The sequence below is a fragment of the Macadamia integrifolia genome, unplaced genomic scaffold (genome assembly GCF_013358625.1).
Source record: "Macadamia integrifolia cultivar HAES 741 unplaced genomic scaffold, SCU_Mint_v3 scaffold108, whole genome shotgun sequence".
Taxonomy (NCBI): Eukaryota; Viridiplantae; Streptophyta; class Magnoliopsida; order Proteales; family Proteaceae; genus Macadamia; species Macadamia integrifolia.
In genome coordinates this window covers 30,079-57,007 of record NW_024868077.1, presented here as the reverse complement: position 1 = coordinate 57,007, position 26,929 = coordinate 30,079, and the positions used below count along the sequence as shown (strand labels likewise).

General features: G+C 36.9%; 1 protein-coding gene and 2 long non-coding RNA genes across 8 annotated transcripts; all 3 read left to right on the top strand.

Moving 5' to 3' along the window:
- The first annotated feature begins 12 nt into the window (after nucleotides 1-12).
- On the top strand, nucleotides 13-1,997 carry LOC122062605. The gene is made up of 5 exons (XR_006135039.1): nucleotides 13-766; nucleotides 903-1,021; nucleotides 1,130-1,206; nucleotides 1,627-1,701; nucleotides 1,815-1,997. It is a non-coding gene; the product is annotated as an uncharacterized LOC122062605 (long non-coding RNA).
- Nucleotides 1,998-9,006: 7,009 nt separating this feature from the next.
- On the top strand, nucleotides 9,007-10,215 carry LOC122062604. Its single transcript, XR_006135038.1, has 2 exons — nucleotides 9,007-9,563; nucleotides 9,832-10,215. It is a non-coding gene; the product is annotated as an uncharacterized LOC122062604 (long non-coding RNA).
- A 2,179-nt stretch (nucleotides 10,216-12,394) lies between these two features.
- On the top strand, nucleotides 12,395-22,739 carry LOC122062603 (disease resistance protein RUN1-like). 6 transcript variants are annotated; one of them, XM_042626237.1, is made up of 12 exons: nucleotides 12,395-12,803; nucleotides 16,866-18,021; nucleotides 18,155-18,454; nucleotides 18,559-19,548; nucleotides 19,651-20,458; nucleotides 20,580-20,692; nucleotides 20,807-20,875; nucleotides 20,975-21,022; nucleotides 21,160-21,271; nucleotides 21,531-21,703; nucleotides 21,849-21,923; nucleotides 22,046-22,739. In XM_042626237.1, exons 2-6 carry the CDS (start codon nucleotides 17,035-17,037, stop codon nucleotides 20,582-20,584), a joined length of 3,090 nt encoding a protein of 1,029 aa, XP_042482171.1. In that variant the 5' UTR covers nucleotides 12,395-12,803; nucleotides 16,866-17,034; the 3' UTR covers nucleotides 20,585-20,692; nucleotides 20,807-20,875; nucleotides 20,975-21,022; nucleotides 21,160-21,271; nucleotides 21,531-21,703; nucleotides 21,849-21,923; nucleotides 22,046-22,739. The 6 variants fall into 6 exon arrangements, with proteins under 6 accessions (XP_042482171.1, XP_042482169.1, XP_042482172.1 ...); XM_042626235.1 differs by having other exon boundaries at nucleotides 22,037-22,739; XM_042626238.1 differs by lacking the exon at nucleotides 21,531-21,703.
- Nucleotides 22,740-26,929: the final 4,190 nt, after the last annotated feature.

The following is a 26,929-nucleotide window of genomic DNA, read 5'->3' as shown; positions in this document are numbered from 1 at the left end:
AGCTACTTTTTATGTTCGATTAGAATTGGAGATATTCAATTCACTAATAAGCGAGACATAATCTACATCCACCATTTCAAAGGGGGGAATGATTGGTTTGGGTGTCCATTGGAAAGCAAAGATGCTATTGAGGAATTAACTGTAAAGATAGAAGACGTATTCTGGCACTCAGATTCTATTGGTAGTGATAGGGATAAGATCAGTGCCCATGTGAAACTGTGTAAGGTGTTGTTCGAAAACAAGGAATCAGAGCAGCAAATGCCTAACCAACAATCCAGTGCTATGTTGGTGGCAGATTTCTTCAGATGGTCAGACGCTCAAGATGATGATGAGGAGGTGGAGGAAGAAGAGGATGTGTTGAGTGCAGCTAGCAACAAGAAGGAAACTTGTCTTGCAGAGGAGGATAAGGCACCATGTGTAGTAGTGAAACTAAATGATGGGTCCAACCAGCAATCACTAGACCAACCATCACTTGTTCAAGAAAAGGGAAAAACATCTCCTTCTGACAATACAGAGGAAGAAGAGGAGACGATTAACGCAACCGTAAATTCATATGGTGGGGTCAGAGGACCAAATACTGTTCCTGAAGAGGTGGTTGATAAGGAAGAAGACAACGCAGCTGATCCAGGAGTATGCAATTGCGCAGTGAAAGCTGTTTGCTATCGTCTTTGCAACTGTTTCAATATAGGGGTTTTTGTAGTCTTACTTCTCTATGGTTTATGGAGGTTTTATTCTTCTGGCGATGAAATATGGGTGCCACCACCAAGTAAGTTGAATCTACCTACATTTTTATTTGACATTTTATTTATTTATTTATTTATTTTTCTTATCATCCTGAATTCCTGATCAGGAAAAGAATGTCTAAAATTTTATATATTTTATATGTTTGTTGATTTCTTCAGCTTGATCAATGAGTGACAAATGTCGTGAAAGTTTCACGAGGAGGACTACAAGACCATCCAACTAGTGGCTAGAAGGTTGCAGAAATGTGTCCCTGATTCATGCTTTTAGGCTGCATGTGGTAACGTTTATGAAAACATTTGTAATATGATCATGTGATTGGACTCTTTAGGTTAGCATTACATTCTTTCCTCCTACTAAGTAATGATACTATCTTCACCTAATGCAGTCCCCCAATGGCATAGATGGCAGTGGAGAAATATTCCTAGCCTCTTCACAACTGGTGAAGAGAAAAATGTGGTCCAGGTAAATAATGGTTTGTGGGTTTAATGATGGTATTATCTGGTCAGCTATCAGACATATAAAAATTATTCTCCTCTCCCTTTCCCCCAAATTTAGGGGTTTCAATGCCAAAAGAGCCCATATGACATGTTTGCATTAGTATTAGAAACAAACTAATCATCTAAACTTCCCCTAGTGGATGCAAAGTTTATTTCTGTCCTGATGATGAAGCACAATCAGATGGTGTGGTGAGAGTGTTTGGTGAAAGGTGACCCTGAAATTGATACTCAGAAAGTGGAATTACTTTAGTAACTCTTGTTTCAGTCTTTCCTTCTCTTGGATTGTGTAAAGTTGCTTGTAGTTCAATTCCTGTCTGTTTTATTGTTTGTATCTACCCCATTTTTATTTGAGATTACATGTTGTCCTACCTTGCAATTTGATCAGAAACAGAAATCCATGGGTCTTCCTACAAGCGATGAGATCCACAAGTGAGAGATTCTCAAGAAATTCATGGCTGAGGTAAAGACCGATAATACGCACACATGAATTTTCAGCCTTGAGCAATGAGATTTTTGTTTCATTTCATGTTCTTAACGCTGAGCTCTTACTGTATTTGCTCTTTGTTCGTGCAGCATTCTGAGATGGACTTCTCAAGGGCAAAGATATCATAGGAGGATTGTTTCAATTGATACATAATGTTTACAGAGCTCAGGTTTTAAGCCATTTTAGAGATTTTATGGGAGTTAAAACAAGTTATGAGGCGGAATTTCATGTGTTGATAGTGGGTCTCTCAATGGCCAAGCATCTTGGTTTCAGGAACATTTGGATTGAGTATGACTCAGCTACGGTGGTGGTAATGATGTCAAAGGGGGTAGTCCCATGGTTTGTTCGTCAAAAATGGGGTGCTCTATAGAGATTCCTTAAATCAAAGTGAGTGGAAGATTTCTCATTGTTTCAGAGAAGTAAACCCTGTGGCTGACCAGTTGGCCAAGTCAGTGGCAAAGTATGAACTTTCAATTCCAATTGCTGAGTGGTCCCCAATATTGCAGAAATTTCTTTGAGAAGATGGTCTGAGATGTCCTCGATATAGGATTGACCAAGGAGTGGTCCTGATTTTGATTCTTTTCTGTGGTTTTGGCTGGTTTCTTCTCCTGTTGATGGCAATGCCGAAGGTGGGGTTGGAATTAGCTTAAGATCATATTGGTTTTAGTTTTCCTGGTTATTCTCCAGTTTTTTTTTTTTTTTTTTTTTTTTTTTTTTACAAATTATCTTTTAGAAAAGAAAAATAAGGGGGAAGTTTCTTTTTGGCAAATTCTCTGTTCAGTTTGTTTAAAGTAGTAGGATTGGGGCTTATTTATTTTGTTTGCTTGGTTGATATGCTATCACATAATTACATATTCAGAAAGCTAGGTTTATATTGAACTTCTAGTTTGGATGAGTTTTGTACTAGCATAAGACAAAGAGGCTAAATTCAGGTAGAGGAGCATCAAAGCATTAAAGTTAAGGAGCCCATTTAAATAAGTTGTTTCTATTATTTCTGTAAATTTCTGCAAATTTCTTCTTCAACAACATACACAATGGTCTTATGTTATTTAATATTTTCCAATATATCTTGTTTAGGTGATCTCTTTTTATTTTAGTAATTTAGTGTTCAAGTGGCTAAATATGACCACCATATGAATCTATAGGGAACCTCTGCTAGACAAGTTTGTGACTTCTCTATTTGCATGACTTGGACTGGATCAACATGCGTGGATGGCTCACCCTTGATAGAGTGCATGTCAACTTGGACTGGATCACACTATGTTCAAACTCATCGGTCTCCAAATTGGCCTCAGTTGGTTCCGACCACAACCCGATTGTTTTTCGAACTGCAGGACCTAAAACAAAATAAAAAATAAAAAATAAAAAAAAAAAAAAAAAAAAAAAAAAAAAAAACTCTTTCATTATCAACATGCGTGGATGGCTCACTTCCTTTTGCTATAGAAAATGGAAAGCTCTGGGAAGTGATTCACTCACTTGGAAGCTTATGTCTCTAAGCAGAATCTTGTCAAGATGGAATTGGGACACTTTTGGTCACATTGATAATGTAATGTTTAACTATTTATCCCGGTTTCTTCAAATGGAAAATATGGACCTCGATTTTCTCCATAGCCCTCTTGAAATGGAGTGGATCCATAACAAGGTAAGTTGGATTTTGGAGGCTAAAGAAAGTTTCTAGCACTAGAAATCCAGACATTTGTATATCATGGATGGTGACAGAAAAACTAAATATTACCATTCTGTTACTAAGGTAAACTTACATAAGAGGAAAATTGATTATATTGTCAATAATGATGGGGAAAAATTAACTGCCCCTGGGGACATTGCTTCTGAATTTGCAACTTTCCTATCCAAGTTTTTCACCACCTCTAACCCACTAGATCCATCAGTTATTGAATGCTTGTTTTCCCCTGTGGACACAAATCACATATCCCACATCTCTACACCTCCCACACTTCTGGAAATCAGAAATATTGTCTTTTCCATCGAACTGTTCAAAGCTTCAAGGCGATGGATTTCAGGCTATATTTTTCCAGAAGTGTTAGGATTTATTGGGGGATGATATTTTCAAATTCATGGTGGACTTTTTCCACTCCTCCACACTGCCACCCTCAACAAATCACACCCTCATCTCTTTGATTGCAAAAAATGCTACGGCTCAATCAGTGGGAGAATTTAGACCTATCAGCCTTTGTAATGTTACATACAAGATCATTGCCAAGTTATTGGCCACAAGGCTAAAACCTATTCTAAACTAGATTCTTTCCCCGTACCAAGCCACATTTGTCCCCGGAAGACAAACCACTAATAACATCATTATTGCACAGGAAATCTCCCATTTCCTGAAAAGGAAAAAAGGTAAGTCAGGGTTCGTGGTGATCAAATTGGATATGGCAAAAGCATATGATAAGGTTGATTAGAAACATCATTAGCACTACTTTATTTTTCATTAAGATAAATGGCATAGGATTCAATCACTTCTTCGCTTCTAGAGGAATCTGACAAGGATGTCCTCTAAGCCCCTTTCTTTTCATCATGGTGATGAAAGCCCTATCTAGATTATTGTCTACATAAAGGGATCTCAACATCTTCCAAGGGATCAAAGTTGCCAGGTATCACCCACTTATTTTTTGCAGATGATAACTTCATTTTTTGTAGAGCTATTAAAGATGACTTGGACATTATCAAATGCATCTTAGAGTTGTTCTCAGATCTTTTGGGTTAACTATTAACTTTGAAAAAAGTTCCCTAGCATTCAGGTCTAACATTGATACTCCCACAAAAATTCAATTGTGTGAAGTGATTGGAATTAAGGAAATGGACAATACCTCAACTTATTTGGGAATTAATTTATTTCATCAGAGAATGAAAACTCTTTTCTTTTCCAAACTCTTAGAAAGAGTTAGAGGAAAACTCATCCTTTGGAAATCCAAGATGCTATTCTTCGCGGGGAGAGGTGTGTTGCTACAATCTATTTGGCATCAATGCCTAATACCTAATGAACTGCTTTGCACTCCCTAAGACTATCTGTAAGAAAGTTGACTCCATTTACTTGCACTTCTGGAATGGAGACCAAAATAATAAGAGAAAATGCCACCTGATTGGATGGAAAACAATTTGCCAACCTAAGATAAGAGGAGGCCTTGGAATTAGAGATTCAGAAACCCACAACTTGACCCTCCTCCTTAAATTAGGATGAAGATTAATAACCAATGAAAATAGTCTTTGGACCAAGACTCTCAAAGCCAGGTACTTCCATAACAGATCCATTTTTTACCAAAAACCATGAGGGCTCGTGGTTCATATTGCTGGAATAGCATTTGTAAAATCATTCCTTGGCTGAAAAAGATTGTAATCAAAAGAATTGGCAATGGAGGAAATACTACATTTTGGGATCACCCTTGGGTCTAGAAGGAAAACATGTCCCTCGACCTGTAATGCTTCAAAATCATGGACCCCTTTATTGAAAAAGTGAGTGATACCCAGACCAATATACAATGGAATACAGGTTTGTTAAACTCATTACTACTATTACACTTTGTGGAGACCATTACGGAGGTCCCTTTGTCGCTAGAGAGGGACCAATGGTGGTGTTCTCTAACGAAAGAGGGGTCTTTTGACAAATCTAGCTGCAAGATTCCTTCAAGACAATTCTCTCACTATTTCCAATGAACAACCCCACAGATGCATGTGTACAAATCCATATGCAAAATGATGGAGATTTTTTTGGAAGATCAAAATCCACCTCAAATTAAAAATTTTCCTATGGAGAACCATTAACAATGGTTTACCCACTAAGGATATTATATCCAAATGGGTAGATTTGGATATTACTTGTGGCAATTGCAATAACAATAGGGAAATTGTTTTCCATGTGCTATTTGAGTGCGAATTCACTAGGTGAGTTTGGGCCGCTAGACCATTGGGTTTCAAACCAGACAATATCCTGGTTTCAGATGTAAAGAAAATGGTAATGTTTTGTTTCAACTCTGGTATAAGAACCAAAAAGGACCAATCATGGTTTTTTTACAATCTTTATGATCACAAGTTATTTCATTTGGAAACATAGGAATCAACTTACCTTTTGTAGACAAAAACCAAATATGCATCAAACAATTAAACATATTGAATTATGGATCGCCTCTAGGATGACAGGGATGGAACCAAAACTACTTCCAATTGGACGCAAACGATGGAGACATTGGGCCTAGACACAAACACAGATACAAACAAACTTATCATTACAAGTGTCAGGGAAAAAGGGGGAGGGGGGGAAACATCTGCATGGGCTCTAAGTCTTATTTCATTTGGAAAATGCATATTAATGGAATTTGATTTTTGTATGATAGGAAAGGATGGTGAGACGGAGGCTCTAAGGCTGATACAAGGGCTAACTAAGGCACGAGTAAGGCAGATGGAGATAAATCAGGTGTGGAGCGATGCGAAGGAGATTGGATGGCTGCTCCAAAACAATCATGATTTTATACTTAATTTATGGCCTATAACTTTGATATTAGTATGTCTAGAATTGGAGAACCATTCCACTTACCCAAACTTTTGTATAATAACTAATACTAAGTATATGGAGGACCTAAAAACTCTAGCCAAGGAAGCACTATCTACAAAACACTATCAGCTGAAAGTATTACGTAATAGCTTTAGGACTATCTAATCTATCTTTTATCTATTTAAAGAAAAAAAAAAGAACCACTTCATTATCACTTTTCTTTATCTTTCTTATTTTTCTATTTTTTGGGTATCCTTTGTTCTTTTTATGGTTAAATATTAGTTTTATTGGTCATTTAAAATCTCTCTCTCTCTCCTCTCTCTCTCTCTCTAATATTTAGAAACTAATATTAGTTTCTTTATTCAGTTTAACAAAAAATTAAGCCTCTTATAAGATATCTACCATCTTTAACTGATTGCATCAGCTAAGAGAATCTTCTCTATCTATTTTGGAAGGAGATTTATATGGGAATCATACAAAATCCTCCAAACTCTACATGGTAGCAAAATCCAGCTAAGCCTATTGGCCTCATATGGGATAATCTCCTATTGGGATGATAACCTATATTAGGTAAATCAATTCTGAAAAATTACGACAGCATGCCACTTGACATGTTTAATAACTTACTATGTTAAAGAAGATCCACATTCCATGTTGATCATGATGATCTAATCATAGAGATCATATTAAATTCTCTAATTTGTAAAGTGCCCAATATCCTCAAAGTTGAAGATCTTTCCTACTTTCTAAATGGGAAGGCTATTGATCTTGAGACCAACATCGAAGCACCATTAGTGGGACCCTGTATAGAAGAATATTTAATATTCTATACTTGAACGTTTCACATTGCCACGTTTTGGAAAAAATCTTATTAATTTCTTCTTCTTTTTTTTTTGTGAAGAAATCTTATTAATTTCCTTTCCAATAAAAATTCCTCTCTCTCTCTCTCTCTATTTAAAATATCTTTTATGAATTATTTTCTCTATTCTCCACGTCTTCTGCTCTCTCCCTTCCTATCTCTCTCTCTTTCTCCTCTTTTTTTTCTGTAACAGCAACCACAACCATGTGTGTTCATCGTTTTTTGTGGTTTTTTGTACGCTGTCGTCCTGTTCTTATTTTTTCAATGATCCTAAACACTATGGTAACACACACATGCCGTTTATGTTCTTTTTCTAAAATATAAAATATAATTCCTTGTTAGAGAAGGAAGGTAGGAACTTCCCAGCTACTGGAATCGATCAATTGAAGCTTCCCCCACCAGAGCACTTCTCGGATCTTCATTCTCTTGTATGTTGCGTGCAGGCCAAACTGAGCAGGAATTTGTAGCAACACCCTTGATGGTTCTACCTCCAGTTCCTACTAATCAGCAAGCACATAAGATTCCATTTTATAGCATGTGATTGGCCATTGGATTCCGTAACACCAAAAATACCATTGATGTCAAAGTTATAGTCGATATTAATATACATTTAAAGCTAGGCCTCGAATCAGCCACTTACCCAGGCCCACTCAAACTAATACATGACGGGTCAATTTCAATGTTGTTGCACAATCTGGTGTGAGTTGGACATATTTGTTGGGGCTCTTGAGGTTTTGAGTCTTGAAAGCCAGTGCATCCACAGTTTCACACTAACTAATGAGACCATTTAGATATAAAATCCGCCAGTGTGGTCGTTGAACAAGAATTCTATCCTACAATAAAAACTGGAACACAAGTTACCAGTCCAAGTTAGTCCTGCTTTTTAGGCCTTGTGGCCAACACACTGCCCCTCAACCTGTAGGGGTGGACCAATACAATATAGGTTGAATCAATTAAATATAAAAGAAAAATCAATTAAATATTAAACTTGTTAATTGGTTTAGAAAAAACTCTCATTAAACTTTTTCTCATGTATGGGTTCCACCTTCCACCTAAATAGAGAGAAGAGAAAGACAAGAATCGTGTTCATATTGTATTTTCTTTTGGTAAGGTGCTCGTAATTGACTTTTGAAATTAGAGTTTAATATCAATTTCGATTCTCACCAGCTGGCTGTATCCAATCTCACACCATCCATGGAGTGTGGAGATGGAGATGGGGATGGGGATGGAACGTACAATCGGTTGGAAAGAATCCAAAAGGTATGGGGACACACACCCATGGATGGTGTGAGATGGGATTAGAGGGTACAGCTAGTTGGAGAGAATCCGGACTCTTTAAACTATTTCTCTCACTAATCTTGTGTTCATATCTTTGTCTCATTGTAGGTATTTTAGACGAGAAAAAGTTTCACCAGAAAAAGATAAGGGAAAAAGAATGCTACCTATCCATGTTCCCCTACACCCTCTCACATGATCCGATGAAATGACACTCCTACCACCTCGGTGGATATTCTTACATGTTCCCTCATTAGCCTAGGTGCCAGCGTGGAGGCCATGCAATCAATTAGAGCTCAATATACCTTTAAATAATTCAAGATGATAAAATATTTTATAAAAGTACAGCCATCAATTTTTTTTTTTTTTTGCTAAAGGATAGCAAAGAATATATTAAAAAAGAATATAAATAATATAAAAAAATCCAAACAAACAAATCTAAATAAACTTAAATCCCAACTCCACATTCAGCATGGCCATGTTCCTTATAACATAGGATCGATAATACCTCTATGCCATTCCCTGATTCCCAATGGAGACCATCCAAAACTTTTGAATGGTCCTTGAGTGTGGAGAAACTCAACCCATTAAAAATAGGTAATAACAATTTTGTAACCCACCCGACCCCACCCCACTCCACTCCACTCCACTCCGGATCCGGCTCGTCTCCAACGATTGATGCTCCAATCAGCATCGAACGACCTCTCAGATGGTCGACACGTGGTGACGATAAATCTGACGGCTCAACATCATTGAACATTCGCAGAGCTCGCCGATGGGAAGTTCGCGAACTTCGACACTCCTTCCCTTCTCTTATTTCTCCTCTCGGTGAACAATCGTAGACCTCGCCGACGAAAAATCCGGTCACTTTGACACTCCTTCCCTTCTCTTAGTTCTCCTCTCGGTGAACGATCGTAGACCTCGCCGACGAAAAATCCGACTCAGTCTCGTCTCCCTCTACTTTATTTTTCCTTCTCTTTCTCTATCCATACATGCTAATAGCCCTAACCTGCATAGGGGTTTCTCTTATTTCTCATCTCGGTGAACGATAGCAGACCTCGCCGACGTTTGAAATCGATCTCGCAGGGACTTTCATTCAGAGGTTTCAGAGGCGAGCACCGGCACCGACAAGAGGAATTTCAGAGATTTGCAATCGATCTCGCTTAGGGATTTGAAAGGCACGAACGAACAGTAAAGGTTCAATTCTTTCTCTCTTCTTTTGTTTATCTGTCTCTGTGGATGAGGCTCTGTTGATTCTGTTGAATTATGTAAAATATGATTACTGTATTTGTCTCTGTGGACATGGTGGTTCTGTTGATTTTTGTTTTCATTACATACTCATATCATCCCCAAATTTTAGCTTAACAATGAATAAAGGGGAAAATTTCAGTTTAAAAATTATGGACTCTGATAGCTCATCTCTCTTAGCTTAACAATGTATTCACATACTGAAGTCACTCAACAGGAAGCATATACATTCAGGTCTTACAGGAGTTCGTTGGATTTTTCGTCGGCGAGCTCTGCTATCGTTCAGCGATAGGAGAAATTAGAGAAGGAGTATTACAGTTCATCGAACCGTTGGATTTATCATCTCCACGTGTTGATCATCTACAAGGGCGTTGAACACTCGTTGAAACATCAACCGTTGGAGACAAGCACCCCACCCCACCCCACCCCACCCTAAGGAACTTTACTAAGTCGTTATCACTCTTGTAACCCACCTGAGTAGCTTTTCCCCAGGTAGAACATTCCCTGGTCATCATCTGTTACTATGTGAAAAATAATTGATCTGAATCGTCTAGCAGCATCAAACAATTCCTGAGTTTTCTAAAAAGGACAAAATTTCATACACTGTTTTTTTTGTGCTTACCAATCACGAAGTTTTTTTCTTATCAACACCAGTGTATTAAATTAAATAAAGGCATTGACGCAGGAGGTTGCCTTCCAAGCCCTAATTGTCAAGGAAAACAAGTCTACTATGAGCTGGATATCACTAATCAAATCTTGTAATTTTTAAAGACCCCAGAGAATGAATGATCAGGTAGTTTTAAATATTAAGGTGCCCCAACCTTAATGTTTGTATGGTGTAACAAAACTTTTTTTCATTGAATCTGTGGATAAAATTATAGAAGAAAATTTTTCTTCTCCAGGTGGAAAGATTCATCACACCATCTTATAATAATTCACAAACTTTAATAGGGTTTTAATACTCTGAAATATCATATCTTGATACCTTTCTACACTTATATATGGATTCACCGTAGGTGTGGAAAAACTTGATGTTGTATATTTGAACATGAGAAAGGAAATTGCAATTAAATTAATGAAACATACATGACAACGAAAGTCATCATTCTAGGTAAGGTGAGTATCGTATGAATAAAAGTCAATTTGTCGTTATAAAGATTTACCCATTCTCATTCTTGACGATAATGAGTTACAAGAAAAGATGTATATTTTATATCCATCTTGATACATACCTAACCCACTTGATCCCAACTGCTACTAATTTTATGTTAAATGATCAGCTGGATTGGGATGGTCTAAGTGCAGCACAGCTAGCTTTAACATAGTAAACATAGTAGAACATTCTTGTGTAGTGAGCTCGAAAGGTTATTGACCCTAATTCTACTTCTATAGCGGTTGTACAATTGTGCTGTCAAAAGAACAATAGCCTGGAATGGATTTTTTTCTTTTTCTGTCCTTTTTTATCTCCCTATTTGTAGGGAATTAAACATTACTCTATGTTTTAATCTTTTTTATCTCCTGGGGAATATGAAATTGGGTAGTGAACCAATTCAAATTGTCTTCAATGTTTCCTTTTTTCTTCAATCATCTTATAAGTGGAATAGTATCAAAGACGATGTTTCTCATGGCCGCTTTTTATCTCAACCCACAATGACAATAGTCAACACTTGAACAAGCAAAGAGAAGGGAGAGAAGGGAATTGATACTTCTAATCCTAACACGATAAAGATTGAAGAAGAACAAAGAAAGAAAATATTGACAATGAGGGGAGAGAGAGAAAGATTGAAAAGGAACAACCAATTCAAACGTCGAAGAAGAGGAACACTTCAGTTCTTGAGAGAGAGAAAGAGAGAGAGAGAGAGAACAAAAGAAACATGGAAGGTAGTTTGAATTGATTAACCATCCAATTTTAAATTCCCCACAAATAGGAGAGATAAAAAATATTAAAAAAACAGAGTAAAATTAGTTATCAGAAGGCAATCTCCTTATAAAGGTTGGACACTGGAGCAGATGATGCGGTTTCACGTATGTCTGAATATGTTGTAATACCTCAGACATTTGTCAAGCTACAGACAAAAACTCATCCGGCGATTTGAATTGTACCTAAAAATCCAAATACTAACTTCTTCCTAGCATACCTTATTCCAAGGTCACCCCGCTAGCGTGCCCATCCCTCTACCATTAAACGGTTACAAAGATAAAATTATAATATATTTTTAATTTTAATAAAAACAAAATTTTTCCTATTTAATTATAGGACGAAACTTTTTAAATGGCTATGGCTGTGTAAAATTTGATCTTTTAGTTATAATACTTGTAAACTCTACTAGCTTCAAATCTGTAGGCAGATCACTCAGATCGAATCCAATATAGAGAGGCGACACAACACATTTTCTTTTGTGATCTGAACACCGTTAAATAAATAGGGGTCGGTTAATAAAAAGTAATTCTTTGACAGAAATTTTTTTTTTTTTTTTTGTAAGTGCGGAGCAGAGTTATGTTTGACTCTAAGGCCTTCATGTGACGTCAGAAATAAAGGGAGATATAATAGAAGACACAAGCGAGTCAATTTCATAGAATCATAGTTATCCAATGCCTTTATATAAGGAAACAATTGATGCAGGAAAGAGTACTTGACCAAAGAAAAAGAGATCAGCTCCTCTCCATCTCTATAACTACTGCAAGTTCATGGCTTCATCATCACAGGTTACTACTTCATCTCCTTTGTCCCATCGGCCTTTTTCTTATGATGTGTTTATTCAGAGGTCCAGATACTCGCACAAACTTCGTCAGTTTGCTTTACAAAGCTCTTATAAAAGATGGGATACATGCCTATAGAGATAGCGAAGATCTTTGGGAAGGAGAAGAGATTTGTCCGTCCCTTCTAAGAGCAATCCGAGGGTCTGAAATCTCGATTCCTGTCTTCTCTAAAAACTATGCAGATAGCAAATATTGTCTCTTGGAACTTGCTGAGATATGAAAGTGCCATTTATCTAATGGTCAAACCATTTTTCCCATATTCATCGATGTTGAGCCACGGGATGTTCGACCTCAGACTGAAAGTTTTGAAAGACCATTTCAGAAGCACAAGAGGAACTACGACTCGACTGACGTAGAGAGTTGGAAGAACGCTTTGAAAAAGGTGGGCGAACTAAAGGGATGGTCTCTCAAGGGGGTCACAACTATTGAGTAAGTTTTACTCTCATAAACTTGTTCCTAAGCTACCCTTCATATATATATATATATATATATATGACCAAGTTTTCCTAAGGCTATCACCATGGATGTTTGAAATGGATCCAGTGATCCTCTCCAGTGACTTCATCATCCATTGAGGTGTAGTGTCCTACTTGTTGCAAAAGAAATCTTTCCATATTGGGAGGTCTAATCGATTGAGAGCTTGTGTGTTTTGATTCTCCTAGGCGCGAGAGGTTATCTTTTTCTGCTAGAAATCAAGAATATATATTAAGAATGAAAAAATGAGAAACGATTACAAAGCCATCAGGCTTCACAAAACTGTGTTAGATCAAACACCAAGAAACACGAATAAAGGGAGACAATAGATCCGTACGACACAGAGATTTAACGAGGTTCACACACCAGGGTGGTGTGCTACGTCCTCAGGCGAAGAAGAAGATGATTCATTATGCAGAAGAGAGATTACACCCTAGCAGCGGCGAGGAAGAACTCGCCCTGAAACCCTAGCTTCGTGAAAACCTTATAATACAATGACTTTCTCAACAAGCAACAGTACATTATATATATACTCAAAAAACGTGAGTCGACCCATCGGGTCGCAGTACTGATCTCAGAAAAATTCTCATTCGGGTCGCCACCAAAATATGTCGGATTGGGTCAATCTTCAAAACAAGTCAAGAATTTGAGACAGACTTAACAAACTGCAAGCACCTAAACATTGCCATCAGCAAGGAAGGGCCCCAAGGAACCCAACCTAAGCAAATGAAAATGAAATTCAACTAGATAAATCTGTATCTAGGACGCATGTGGCATCCTACTCGAACTCTATATAAATTAATGTTGGTCAAGACAATTGGATCAGAGATATCTAGAGTTATAGTTGTTTTTGCTAAGAAGTCAGTAATCGAATTGACTTCATGAAAGCAGTAAGTGATCTGTAAGTGATCTTTCACTCCACTATCTCCAAAAAGAAGAGAGAGTTCTTCATCTTTGAAAAATGAACTAGGGAACCAAACCTCTTGCATAGAGATTCACTACCGCGACCGAGTCACATGGCATGGGAGGGTTAAACAAACAACAAAACTCAAATAATCAAGTACTGTAATGATTAGTATGTTCAATCTCTTTCTCTCTCTTTGAAGCAATTGTATTTATATCTTTTTCCTTTTGGAAACAAAGAGGCTATTGTCTCTCACTCTCCCTTTCTCGCTCGGTTAAGTCTACCTTATATTACCATATGCCCACTTCCAAATTTGAAAGATCCCGTTTTTAGGGAAAGCTCAAAACACTCTAAAATGCATCAAATCATCTTCATAAAAGAAAAACTTTGGTGGGTCTATTCGAAATCACAAATACAAACTAGACACATACAGGTGTCTGTTGGTGTATGATGTCTTGTATTCCGTCGCAGTTTAATCCAGGGAGTACTGGTGCAGCACCTAGACAGTCAGGACGACGATCGGGCCGTGGGGGTTGTAAGGGGGGCATGAGGCCCCCCTGCATAGCAGGGGGTGTAGGGGAGTGCAGCCCCCCGCTCGAATTTTTTACTTGAGGGCAATTGTAGTTTAATCAGGATTAGGGTGGCAATTGTAGTTTAATCCGGATTAGGGTGGCAATTGTAGTTTAATCCGGATTAGGGTGGCAATTGTAGTTTAATCCAGATTAGGGTTTTTCTCGCTATATATTTGTAGCGAGGGTTTCTTTCATTATAATGCAAGCAATACTGAGAGGTGTGAGGACGAGCGCTGTAACCCTATTCTCCATTGATAGTGAAGCAAGATCTCATCTCACCGGGGACGTAGGCAACCTTGCCGAACCTCGTAAAATCCGTGTGCATTATTTGTTTTGTTTTTCCATTATCTTCTGCATCGTTTTAGGGTTGCATTTCTACAGTGTCTTAATTGGAGATTTGAGAAAACAAAATTTCGTTCTAGATCTTCCAAATATCTGTTCTCATTTCTTTCTTTTACAAGAAAGATAAACAGAGAGATAAGAGAGAGAAGCAAAATTAGCCACTTGAACAAGCAATAGGAAACATAAAAAGGGGGAGGATGGGGACATAGCCCGCCTTACCCCTAACCAAAGCACAAACACTCACAACACTCCAAAAATTGTAGGCTTCTCTTTCTCTTACCGTTTCATTTTTTTTTTTTTTTTATTCTTTTCTAGATTCTTTTTTATTCTTTTTCATTTCTTTTCTATTCTTTTAAACTCTTGGCTTGCAAACACAGCCTCAAGATTTCCAACTTTATGATTCGAAAGTGGAAAAATTCATGCTGTTGTAGTTATTACTTTGTATACTTTTTTTTTTTTTGCTAAAAGTCAGTAAAGTATATTGTTTTTGTTAATGAGAAACCCTTTAAACCTGCCTGTTTTTAGAATTGTATGCTACCACACCCACCCCATGTAATAGATCAGTTGGACCAGTGGAACTACACCAGGGGTGTTGGTCAGCAAAGTATATATTAGTTTGTAGACATTATGTGTGGCATATTAAGTTTGCCAATCGTGTCTTTTGCGGCCTTTTAGGCCTCTCTCAAGCCCATTTAGCTTTTGAAATTTGTCATTTGTACTTTAGCTTGTTTATATATATATATATATATATATATGGGCTGAGACACCAGCCCATAACCCCATCTTCCTTGGCACATCTGTCGAGAACAATCTAGGGCAGATTTGTCAATTGTGCGCATCTCAATTGACCAGTTTATGTTATCATTAAAAATAAAAAATAAAATAAAATAAAAAATTTGTTTTACTTGGTTATACAATAGATCAAATCTGTGAGACCAAAATACCATCCTCCCAACCTCAATTGGGGCCCATGTTATGGGTTTAGGGCCCAAGCCTAGGAGGTTGCCTCTTTGCTTTATTTTAAATGGACCATAAGTTTTTTTTTTTTTTTTTTTTCTTTGAAACCATAAAAGTCTATTTTACTTAAACATGTAGGTTAGAAATCTTTCAAGTCCACTAAGCCACTAGACCATTCTCTTGGGTCATGGATTTGGATCTGAGGTCATCATTCAAAAGGAACCCTCAAATGAAAGATCTTTTTTCTATCTCTAACCAACCTTGATTTATACTTTCATAATATCATCAAAATAATTGAATTTGATTAGTAACAATAAAATACTATAAATCATAGAAAATTCTGGTTGAAGTAAAGTTTTAAGGAGTGGACCAAAAGAAGTTAATTTTAGCTAGAAAATAAGGTTATAAAATATTAGCACATTAAAGAGATTATGTCCTTTCTATTTCAATCTTAAACCACTAGATTACTAGACCCAGCGTGACAATCCATATACTCATACATAATTGACTTGAGGTAATTACTACTACCAGAAAAGAGTTAACTACCATAAAATAACCTTTCCTTAAGTAGCTTATTCTCTGACTTTAGAATTACAGGGTTCTAAATAATAATAAAAAAATTGGCACATTTAGGTTTTCGAAGCAAAAAAATTTGAATAATTTATAATATGATACATTGTATAAAAATAACAACAAACATATCTTCTTGTTGACCTACTATTTATGTTTTTCTCGACTCACTGAAACTAATGTTGTTTGATCGATCAAAGGTTGATATAGTTTCCTTTCTACATGTGAAGCAATAAGATATCATTTTCGGTCTCTCTTCTGCTTTGGCTTGAATTATTCTGATGATATGTACGACTTACTTGTGAGACAAATATGAACTATTAACAAGGGAAAAGATTTTTTGAACCTAAGGCGTACTACACGCCCTCTCACACGGGATTATTATGTTATTTTTTAACGAAAAATGATTAAAAAAAAAAAATCATTGTAAGAGGGTGTAGAGTATGCTACTTGCTCAGAGAACCCTCTCCAATAAAAAGAATGTTGCTCACTATTACATTTACACTGTACACAAGGTTGGATTTCTCAATTCTACCGATACTAAATTCTCTTTATGAGTGCTTACCATTTATAATTTTTTCTTCTTGTCTTTTAAAAGTTGAGCAATCTCTTCTTATCTTTTGTTTAAAGATTTACACTTTGTGACTTATTGTTGATTTACTTTTTAAGCAGGGATCAATTAAATTTAGTCCAGTCAATTGTTCAAAGGGTTTTGGGAGAAATACGTAGCACCCCCTTGGATGAATGTAAACATCCTATTGGAATAGATTCCCACATATATAAATTATTTTCTTTATTAAATATTGGTTCTCATGATGTACGATTTGTGGCAATATGTGGCATGGGCGGCCTAGGAAAGACAACTATAGCAAAGGTTGTCTATAATCGCATCTTTAGAAGCTTTGATGGGCATAGTTTTCTTGCAAACATGAGAGAAGAAGCATCACAAGGAGACAAGGGTTTAATTTCCTTGCAAAATCAACTTCTTAAAGATATCTTGAAAAGGGTTGATGATGTGAGCATTGTTTCTCAAGGATCAAAATTGATAGAAAAAAAAATTCAAAAAAAAAAAATTCTTCTTATTCTTGATGATGTGGACGATCATGTACAACTTGATGTATTGGCTGGTGGAATCCATTGGTTTGGTGAAGGAAGCAGGGTCATCATAACAACGAGAGATGACCAAAGTTTGGATACGCATAGAGTTAATAAAGATATTCAAATTTACAAGCCTGCAGGACTAAATTTTGAGAATTCTCTTCAACTCTTAAGTTTGTATGCGTTTTCAAAGGATAAACCTCCAGAAAAGTATAAGCAGCTTTCATATGAAATCGTATGCTATGCTGAAGGGCTACCTATAACTCTAGAGGTGTTGGGTTCCTTTTTATTTGGAAAAGACAAAAAAGATTGGGAAGATACAGTAAAAGTATTGAGAGAAAATTCTGATGACAGGGTTCCTGGAATGTCAATCAAAAGCTATGATGATAAGGTCATTGGGAAGTTGAAGATAAGTTATGATAAACTAAGTAAATCTGCAAAAACTATATTTCTTGATATTGCATGCCATTTCGCTGGATGGTTAGCAGAAGAAGCAATTTCAATATGGGAAGCTTGTGAGTTGCATCCAAGATTAGCAATAAAAGAACTCACTCAAATGCACCTCGTGAAGACAAAGGTTGATACTAATTCTAAAACAATGCTGAGAATGCATGATCAACTTCGATATATGGGAAGGAAAATTGTCTCAGAAGATAGAGATGGGGACCCCACCATACGTACTAGAAAGTGTTCTCTTGATGATATCTCAAATATATTACAAGACAACAAGGTAAGATAATGAACCAAGTACAATAAGGATAAAGAGCATTAAAATTAGCTTCTATATCCTTATTTTTTTCTTTTTTCTTTTTTGTGTATGTGCATCAAATTTTATTTATTTGGAATTCTATTTTCTATTGCAGAGAACTCAAATGGTTGAAGGTATCCTTCTTGATTGGGATATTGAATTTGAAGTTGAAGTTAATCTAAGCTGTGAAGACCTTGCGAAGATGTCCAATTTAAGATTTCTCAATGCTTACCCAATTGAAAACCTCAATGGGGACCTTTCACATCTTCCTTCTAAATTAACATGGTTTAGTTGGCACCATTGCCCTTTGAGAATTCTACCAATCAATTTTTATCACAAGGAACTAGTCCATCTTGACTTATCACAAAGTCGTATCAAATTAGCTTGCACTGACATACCTCAAAATAAAAATAAGGTATTGTATAATAGTCCTTTCCTTTTATCATCACTTGTTTAATTATCAAATTTTAGATAAAGAGTTTTGAGTTATATTTTTATCATTTCTTTCTTTGACAGCAGTTCAAAAAATTGAAGGTTCTTATTCTTTGCAACTGTTTAGATATCTCTCTGTCTCCCAACTTCTTCTCATGGTTTCCGAGCTTACGGAGACTGGATCTTACGGGTTGCAATTCTCTTTTGGAACTCCCAGAAAGTATTTGTCAAATGGGTTCTCTCGAAAGTCTTATTCTCGATTTTTGTGTGTCATTCAACAAGTTGCCTACATCCATAGGTGGTCTAAAATGTTTAATTAACCTTTCAGTACCTACGACAAAAATTGAAGAATTGCCTGATGGTGTAGGGCAGTTAGAAAAGCTTGAGTCATTAAACATTTCACATTGCTACAAGCTAGTGAAGCTACCAACATCAATGACTAGAATGAGGAGTTTGCTTTATTTTTATATGAGATATACTACGATTGTAGAATTCCCAGATGATTTTTCGAAGCTCTCAAACTTAGAGTTATTAAGAATGCAAATGGTGGAGAAAGATTGCACGGGGCTTCAACCACTCTCAATCAACATGAGTGGTTTTCCCCCTCAGCTTCAAGAGCTGTCTTTGGAAGGCTACAAGAAAATTAGATTTCTCCCAAAGCTTCCCTCCACTTTAGCTGGCCTGGACATTGACAATTGCATTTCACTGCAGATGATTTCAGATCTATCACACTTGAAATGTCTAAAGGTATTGGTACTTCATCTATGCAATTCATTGGTAAGATTACCAGACATGTCAAACCTGAAAATTTTGAGGAAACTAGAGATTAAAAATTGTGAAAATCTAGAGGAAATTCAGGGCCTTGAAGGAACAGAATCCTTGGAAAAGTTGGATATGCTTTATTGTCACAAATTAAGAGGGTTACTAGGTTTGTCAAACCTGAAAAGATTGAGTATAGTTATTTTGAGCTGTGAAAATCTAGAAGAAATTCACCTCGAAGGAACAGAATCCTTGGAAAAGTTGTCTGCGGAGGGTTGTTACAAATTAACAGAGACAACGAGGAAGATACATGGGCAGGTCCTCTCTCTCTCTCTCTCTCTCTAACTTCAAATGGAACTAAAATATCACCAATTATTTTCTTTATGATTGACGGGTGTTTTCCTTCCCTCTTATTTGCAGGGAATACTTCTAGATAATGTTAGCGAAGGACAGGGAAGTAACTCAATTGCCAGGTCTTTTCCTTTATCCCATTTTAATGGGTCGCCAATTCTGTGTGTTGTTTTTGCATTGACATCTGGGGAAAGGAGGGAATCAGTGAAGTTTGTGGCGGGTAATCTAATAACCATCAGTCTTGACATTCAGGCTTCTATCCGTCGGGGAGTAAAAAGCAACTACTTTTCACAACAAAACATGAAAGTGACCCACTTTTCATATTCCATTAGAATTGAGAACATTGAATTCACTAATAAGAGAGACATAATCTACATCCACCATTTTAAAGATTGGTTTGATTTGATTGGGCTTCCGCTGGAAAGCAAAGATGCTATCGAGGAATTAAATGTACGGATAGACGACATATTCTGGAACTCAGATTCTGGCCACGACGATAGTGATAGTGATAGTGATAGTGATCGGATCAGCGCCCATGTGAAATTGTGTAAGGTGTTGTTTGAAAACAAGGAATTAGAGCAGCAATTGCCTAACCAACAATCCAGTGCTATGTTGGTGGCAGATTTCTTCAGATGGTCAGATGTAACTATAGATTCATATGGTGGGGTCAGAGGACCCGATACTGTTCCTGAAGAGGTGGTGGATAAGGAAGAAGATGACGCAGCTGATCCAGGGGTATGCAATTGCTTTGTTGCAGTGAAAGCTGTTTGGTATTTTCTTTGCAAAGGTTTCAATATAGAGATTTTTGTAGTCATATTAATCTATTGGTTATGGAGGTTTTATTCTTCTGGCGATGAAATATGGGTGCCACCGCCAAGTAAGTTGAATCTACATATATTATTTTATTTGACATTTATTTATTTATTTTTCTTATCATCCTGATCAGGAAAAGAAATTCTAAAATTTTATATATTTTATATGTTTGTTGATTTACTCAGCTTGATCAATGAGTAACAAATGTCGTTTCACGAGGAGGATTACAAGACCATCCAACTAGTGGTCAGGAGGTTGCAGAAGTGTGTCCCTGGTTCATGCTTTTAGGCTGCTTCGGGTAACTTTTCTGAAAACTTTTATAATATGATCATCTGATTGGACTCTTTAGGTTAACAGTACATTCTTTCCCCCTCCCCCTACTAAGTATTGATACTATCTTCACCTAATGCAGTCCCATAGCATTGATGGCAGTGGAGAAATATTCCTCTTCACAACTGGTGAAGAGAAAAATGGGGTCCAGGTAAGTAATGGTTTGAATCAGTTTTTTATATGGAAAAAATGATTTATAATCAGTACAAACGTATGAGAATGTACTTACTCTTTCCTGTGCTTCCTTCAGGAGATGTTTTCCATTCCATTTTAGACTGAACAGTCCATTGGAAGATAGGTACCGATGTTCTTGTCCACTGTGCCACTGTACCACTGTGTTCTAAATAGCAATCAATGTATCACATTTCCTTATCTGCTATTATTATTCTGATGACCTCTGTTTCTCATATTTTTGCTTTTGTGAATAATGATCAGAGCCAAACAAGGTAATTGGTTTGGATTTGGAGTTATTCCCTGGACACAAACCTTACAAGATGTTACAGTCACAAGATTTGTTGCTCGTTAGACAAAGAAGAACAGCGTGAAGGTTGGATTTCAGTGTCAACCTCTCATTATAGATTAGAGAAGGGGCATTAATTTGTTGATGCTTTACCTAAATAATAAGCTTTTAGTACCTGTTATGTTGAAATTGTCATTAGTTCATCCAAGTAATAACTTTTAAGCATTTATTAAGTATAATTTGTCAACACATGAAATACCTTGTACATCATTGGGAACAATGTCTATGTTAGGAGGAAAAAAAAAATATATATTAGAAACAAACTAATCATTTAAACTTCCCACAGTGGATGCAAAGTTTATTTCTGCCCTGATGATGAAGCACAATCAGATGGAGTGGTGGGAGTGTTTGGTGAAAGGTGACCCTGAAATTGATACTCAGAAAGTGGAACCTGGGAACAGCAAACTCTCTGATCTGGACCCTGAAACCCGACAAACCATCGAATCATAGTGCGAATTAGTTTAGTAACTCTTGTTTCACAATCTTTCTTTCTCTTAGATGGTGTAAAGTTGCTTGCAGTTCAATTTCTATCTGTTTTATTATTTGTATCTACCCCATTTTTATTTGAGATTACATGTTGTGTCCTGCCTTGCAATTTGATCAGCAACAGATATCCATGGGTCTTCCTACAAACGATGAGATCCACAAGTGAGAGATTCTCAAGAAATTCATGGCTGAGGTAAAGACCGATACTATGCACACATGAATTTTCAGCCTTGCGCAGTGAGAGTTTTGTTTCATTTCATATTGTTAACGCTGAGTTCTTATTGTCTTTGCTCGTTGTTCATGCAGCATTCAGAGATGGACTTCTCAAGGGCAAAGATATCAGAGGAGGATTGTTTCACGTGATACATAATGTTTATAGAGCTCAGGTTTTAAGTCATTTTCGAGATTTTATAAGAGTTAAAACAAAGTTATGAGGCGGAATTTCATGTGCTGATAATGGGTCTCTCAATGGCCAAGCATCTTGGTTTCAAAAAGATTTGGTTGAGTGTGACTCAGCTGCGGTGGTGGTAATGGTGTCAAAGGGGGTAGTCCCATGGTTTGTTCGGAAAAAATGGGGTGCTCTACAAAGATTCCTTAATCAGAGCGAGTGGAAGATTTCTCATTGTTTTAAAGAAGTAAACCCTATGGCTGACCAGTTGGCTAAGTCAGCGGCAAAGTATGAACTTTCAACTCCAATTGCTGAGTGGTCCTCAATATTGCAGAATTTTCTTCGAGAAGATGGTCTGGGATGTCCTCGATATTGGATTGACTAAGGAGTGGTCCTGATTTCGATTCTTTTCTATGGTTTTTGGCTAGTTTCTTCTCCTGCTGATGGCAATACAGAACGTGGGGTTGGAATTGGCTTAAGATCATATTGGTTTTAGTTTTCCTAATTATTCTCCAGGTTTTCTTTGTACCTTTTTTTTTTTATATACAAATTATCTTTTAGAAAAAAAATTAATGGGGAGGTTTCTTTTTGACAAATTCTCTGTTCAGTTGTTTAAAGTAGTAGGATCAGGGCTTATTTATTTCGCTAGCTTGATTGATATGATATCATATAATTACATATTCAGAAAGCTAGGTTTATATTGAACTTCTAGTTTGGATGAGTTTTGTACTAGCATAAGACAAAGAGGCTAAATTCAGGTTGATGAGCATCAAAGCATTAAAGTTAAGGAGCCCATAATTACCTGGTCATTGAAATAAGTTGTTTCTGTTATTTCTGTACATTTCTTCTTCATTAAAGCAGTGAAGTCATGTGGAGTGAGGTGTTATCAGTTTTACCAAAAAAATAAAAAGGTGTTATCAGTCTTTTTCTTTCTTTTCTTTTTGTTTTTTTGGGGGGGGGGTGTGAGTGGGGGTTTGAATAAATAAATATATTAAAATCAAGGAGGGAAAAAGAGAGGGAAAAAAAAAAGAAGAAGAAAGAAATTACAAGGAAAAAATGCCAGCAAGAGGCATTAGGCCTCGAACAAGAAACGACACAAGGATTGGTAAATAGAGATCGCTCAAATACAAAAGTTACAAGAGAGATTAGAAAACTCACCTAGAAACACTAGCTCGAAAATCTTTCAGACGACAATTCTTGCTCAACAAGATGATAGTACATTATATATTCCTCAAAGTTGCGAGTTGAATTTATCGGTCCAACCCCTCTGCTTCCATCACAGATCTCAAAGAAGAAAAAAAAAAAAAATCTCATTCAAGTCATCACTAAAATTTGTCGAAGCAGATCATTCTTCAAAAATGATCAAAAATTCGAGGCAAACAAAAACACCATGATTTCTGAGCAGTTAGTCATCAACAAAGTTATACATGACAAAGAGCTCTGAAGCTTTGGTTTTTTTTTTTACCCCTCCGGAGATCTTCTCTAATCTGTGCTTTGTTATCGGAGCTGTACAGGTAATAAAGAGCCCCGCTTAAGCTTGAAATTTGTTCTGAGTTCATCACTAATCAGAGGTTGGTCATTGATATAAATAAACCATCGATGCTGGGAAGTAATTAACTCATTTATGCAAACTTAATCTCAGTGGAAGAAAAGCTCTTTTCATTGTAGCAATTGCCATAGAGAAGCTCAGACCATGCATGAAGCCCCAAAGTGTAAAAACAAATCAGTTTAGAGATCTACATATAGGTAGCCAATTAATTTGATTTTTTCGGCATGATTATTTTCAGCAATGAAAGGGAAAATCAGATAGCCTGTTCATCACATACCCTGCAAATCATTGATAAAGAAACACCATCTTGGAAGCATTTTAAGACCTGGTCTTGATCCAAGGTAACCTGAAAAGTCACAATCAGGTTAGTTTCAGTCTCAAAAACCACTCCATGGTAACAAACTTCAAATTGGACCTCATAATTTAATGACATTTTTCTTGTAAATACATATGGTTTCTCTGTTAACTCATACTAAAATTTGGTAGTCCTCAATGAAAATGACAATGTTATAACACATTCGAAATAAAAGCAAGATGTATTTGATTCATTATGAGTATACAACCAGCTACATCACGACTTTTTGGGTATGAAAAAATCTGCACATTCCATGCTTGATAAATAACCCGTCGTAGTACTGCTTGACCTATGCAGTGGTGTGGTCCTTTGTGGATGACAAGGAGCGCTGGATCATAGGGAACGGTCAGCTTGCAAATTTCTGGAAGGATAAATGGTGGGGTCCAAAATCCATTATGGAACTTCTTTCGCTGGATAGTGACCATACTCTCTCTACATCAGCAAAGGTGGGGGAGTTTATCATAAATGGAGAATGGCGTCTACCTGAGGTAGTATCTCCTATGCTCAATGAAATTTTTGGACAGATTAAAAAGATTGACATTCCGAGTTTGCAGATGGAGGATTTCAGGGTGTGGTCGCTAGTTCCTTCAGGGTATTTCTCCTCAAAGTCGGCTTGGGAGGCTGTTAGAGTGAAATCCTTGAAGGTGAACTGGTCTTCTTTGATTTGGCAGAAGAATCTTCCTCCAAGACACTCCATTTTTGGATGGAGAGTGGTGCATGGTAGAATTCCAACGGACGACCTGGTTTGCCAAAAAGGTGTTTATCTCCCATCCAGATGCAACCTGTGTGGAAAGGCTGAAGAAAGTATGGTTCATATTTTTTTACACTGTTCATTCTCCATTTCAATATGGAAGAGTTTTTTAGATTTTTTTGGAGTGGCGTGGGTAAATCATCCAAGCATTCAAGCATTGTTCCAGTGGTGGAAGAGAAAATCTCAAGTGATTCAGCTAAAGAAGCCATGGAAGTTGGGTTTGATCATCACTATCAACCATATTTGGTGGGAAAGAAATAAAAGAAGGCAGGAAAATAAAGAAAGGGCAGGGCGGTATGTCTTTCAAAGTATAAGGCAAGAGGTTCAGCTTTGTTGTGACGGATCAAGTGAAGAAGTTCGTTCGATTTCAGACTTGATGACCTGCAGGAAGATAGGTTTAAGTATTAGAAATCCAACTTCCCCTTCACCTCTTGAGGTTCACTGGTGTAAGCCTTCCAGGGGGGGGGGACAGGTGTGTCAGCTTGTGCGCCCCATTCGGTCCAAGATCTATCAGAAACAGCAACATCAGACTTCCCAAGTCGATGGAGACCCTGTAAGGTGATTGTAAGCACTCTTTCTAAATGTCATAATCCAGAATACACTTTAGCAGATCTATAATTTCTCTCATTTTACCACACAGGTTTATCCGGAGAGATGCCTGCAAACAAAAAATGGTAAGAAGAACAAAAGAGCAATGGAGATCAAATATCCACTGAATGTCATCGAAGAAAATGTCGCAACATAATTTGACTTGGTACGGTGTTCATGTTGTTAGGGATAAAAATTAAAATCGAATCATTTATAAAATAGTTTTTATAATAAAATTAAAATCGAAATTGAACCGTTTCTAGGAGATAATCCTCATGGACCACGTGTCCAACTATGAGTGCCCATTTTAACCAACCATTTACCCTATATATCCTCCCTCTAGCAATGGGATAGCAGCTGTGACCATAATAGTCTAAGTGGTTAACTATAGTTCTCAAAAGTAATCATGATCGATGAGCGATTATGATTCCCCAAATGTAATTATGGTTAAGTTAATCGTTATGAGATACTCCACGTATGACGAGAAAGGGACTAGTCCACCAATGATCATCTCATCCACACCAGAGAAAAAATGGATCAATCCTCCAATGAGCATGAAGGAAAGCCAATATAAAAGGAGAAGAAGGCTTAGATCTCAAATAATCGCAATCACAACTCTTAACACCCTTCACTCTACTCTGTTTTTCTTCCTTCGTTCCCCACTGTGAACACCATTACTGACTTAAGCCATTACTAACTTAAGCATCGAAGCTTTCCCCACCAGAGCACTTCTTCGGTTTTCATTCTCTTGTACGTTGTGTGCAGGCCAAATTGAGCAGAAATCTGTAGCAACACCCTTGATGGTTCTACTTCCAATTCCTACTCATGAGAAAGCACATAAGATTCCATTTTATAGCATGGGATTGGCCATTAGATTCATAACACCAAAAATATATCGATGTCAAAGTTATAGTCGATATTAGCATACATTTCAAGCTAGGCCTCAAATAGCTACTTAACCCAGTCCACTCAAAACTAGTACGTGACGGGTCAATTTCCATGTTGTTGCACAATCTGGTGTGAGTTGGGACATATTTGTTGGGGTTCTTGAGGTTTTAAATCTTGAACACAAGTTCACACTAACTAATGAGACCATTTAGATATGACATCGGTTGGTGTGATAGTTGAATAAGAATTCTATCCTACAATAAAAAATGGAACACAAGTTACCAATCCAAGTCAGTCCTACTTTTTAGGCCTTGTGGCCTACACACTGCCCCTCAATTTGTATGGGTGGACGAGGTTGAATCAATTAAATATAGAAAAATAAATAAATAAATAAAATAATTAAATATTAAAACTTGTTATTTGGTTTAGAAAAAAACGTTGATTAAACTTTCTCATGTATTGGTCCCATCTCCCCCACTTAAAAAGAGAAAAGAAAAAGGTAAGAACAATACATTACAAATGGTGATAATATTGTAGATTTTTTTTTTTTTTTTTGGGGTGTGGGTGTGGGGTGTGGGGTGTGGGGTGGGGTTTGGTGGTTAAAGTGTTCACATTGTAGTTATGTAAAGTATTTTTTTTTTCAAAAAAAAAAAAAAAATTAATATATTTTTTAAAAGTGC

What these genes read in the sequence shown, in the direction of transcription:
- LOC122062603 (XM_042626238.1), top strand. Translation starts at nt 17,035, where the DNA reads ATGGGCGGCCTAGGAAAGACAACTATAGCAAAGGTTGTCTATAATCGC. An exon ending in ATATATTACAAGACAACAAG is followed by an intron (nt 18,022 to 18,154) that starts GTAAGATAATGA and finishes TTTCTATTGCAG; the next exon opens with AGAACTCAAATGGTTGAAGG. An exon ending in CGAGGAAGATACATGGGCAG is followed by an intron (nt 19,549 to 19,650) that starts GTCCTCTCTCTC and finishes TCTTATTTGCAG; the next exon opens with GGAATACTTCTAGATAATGT.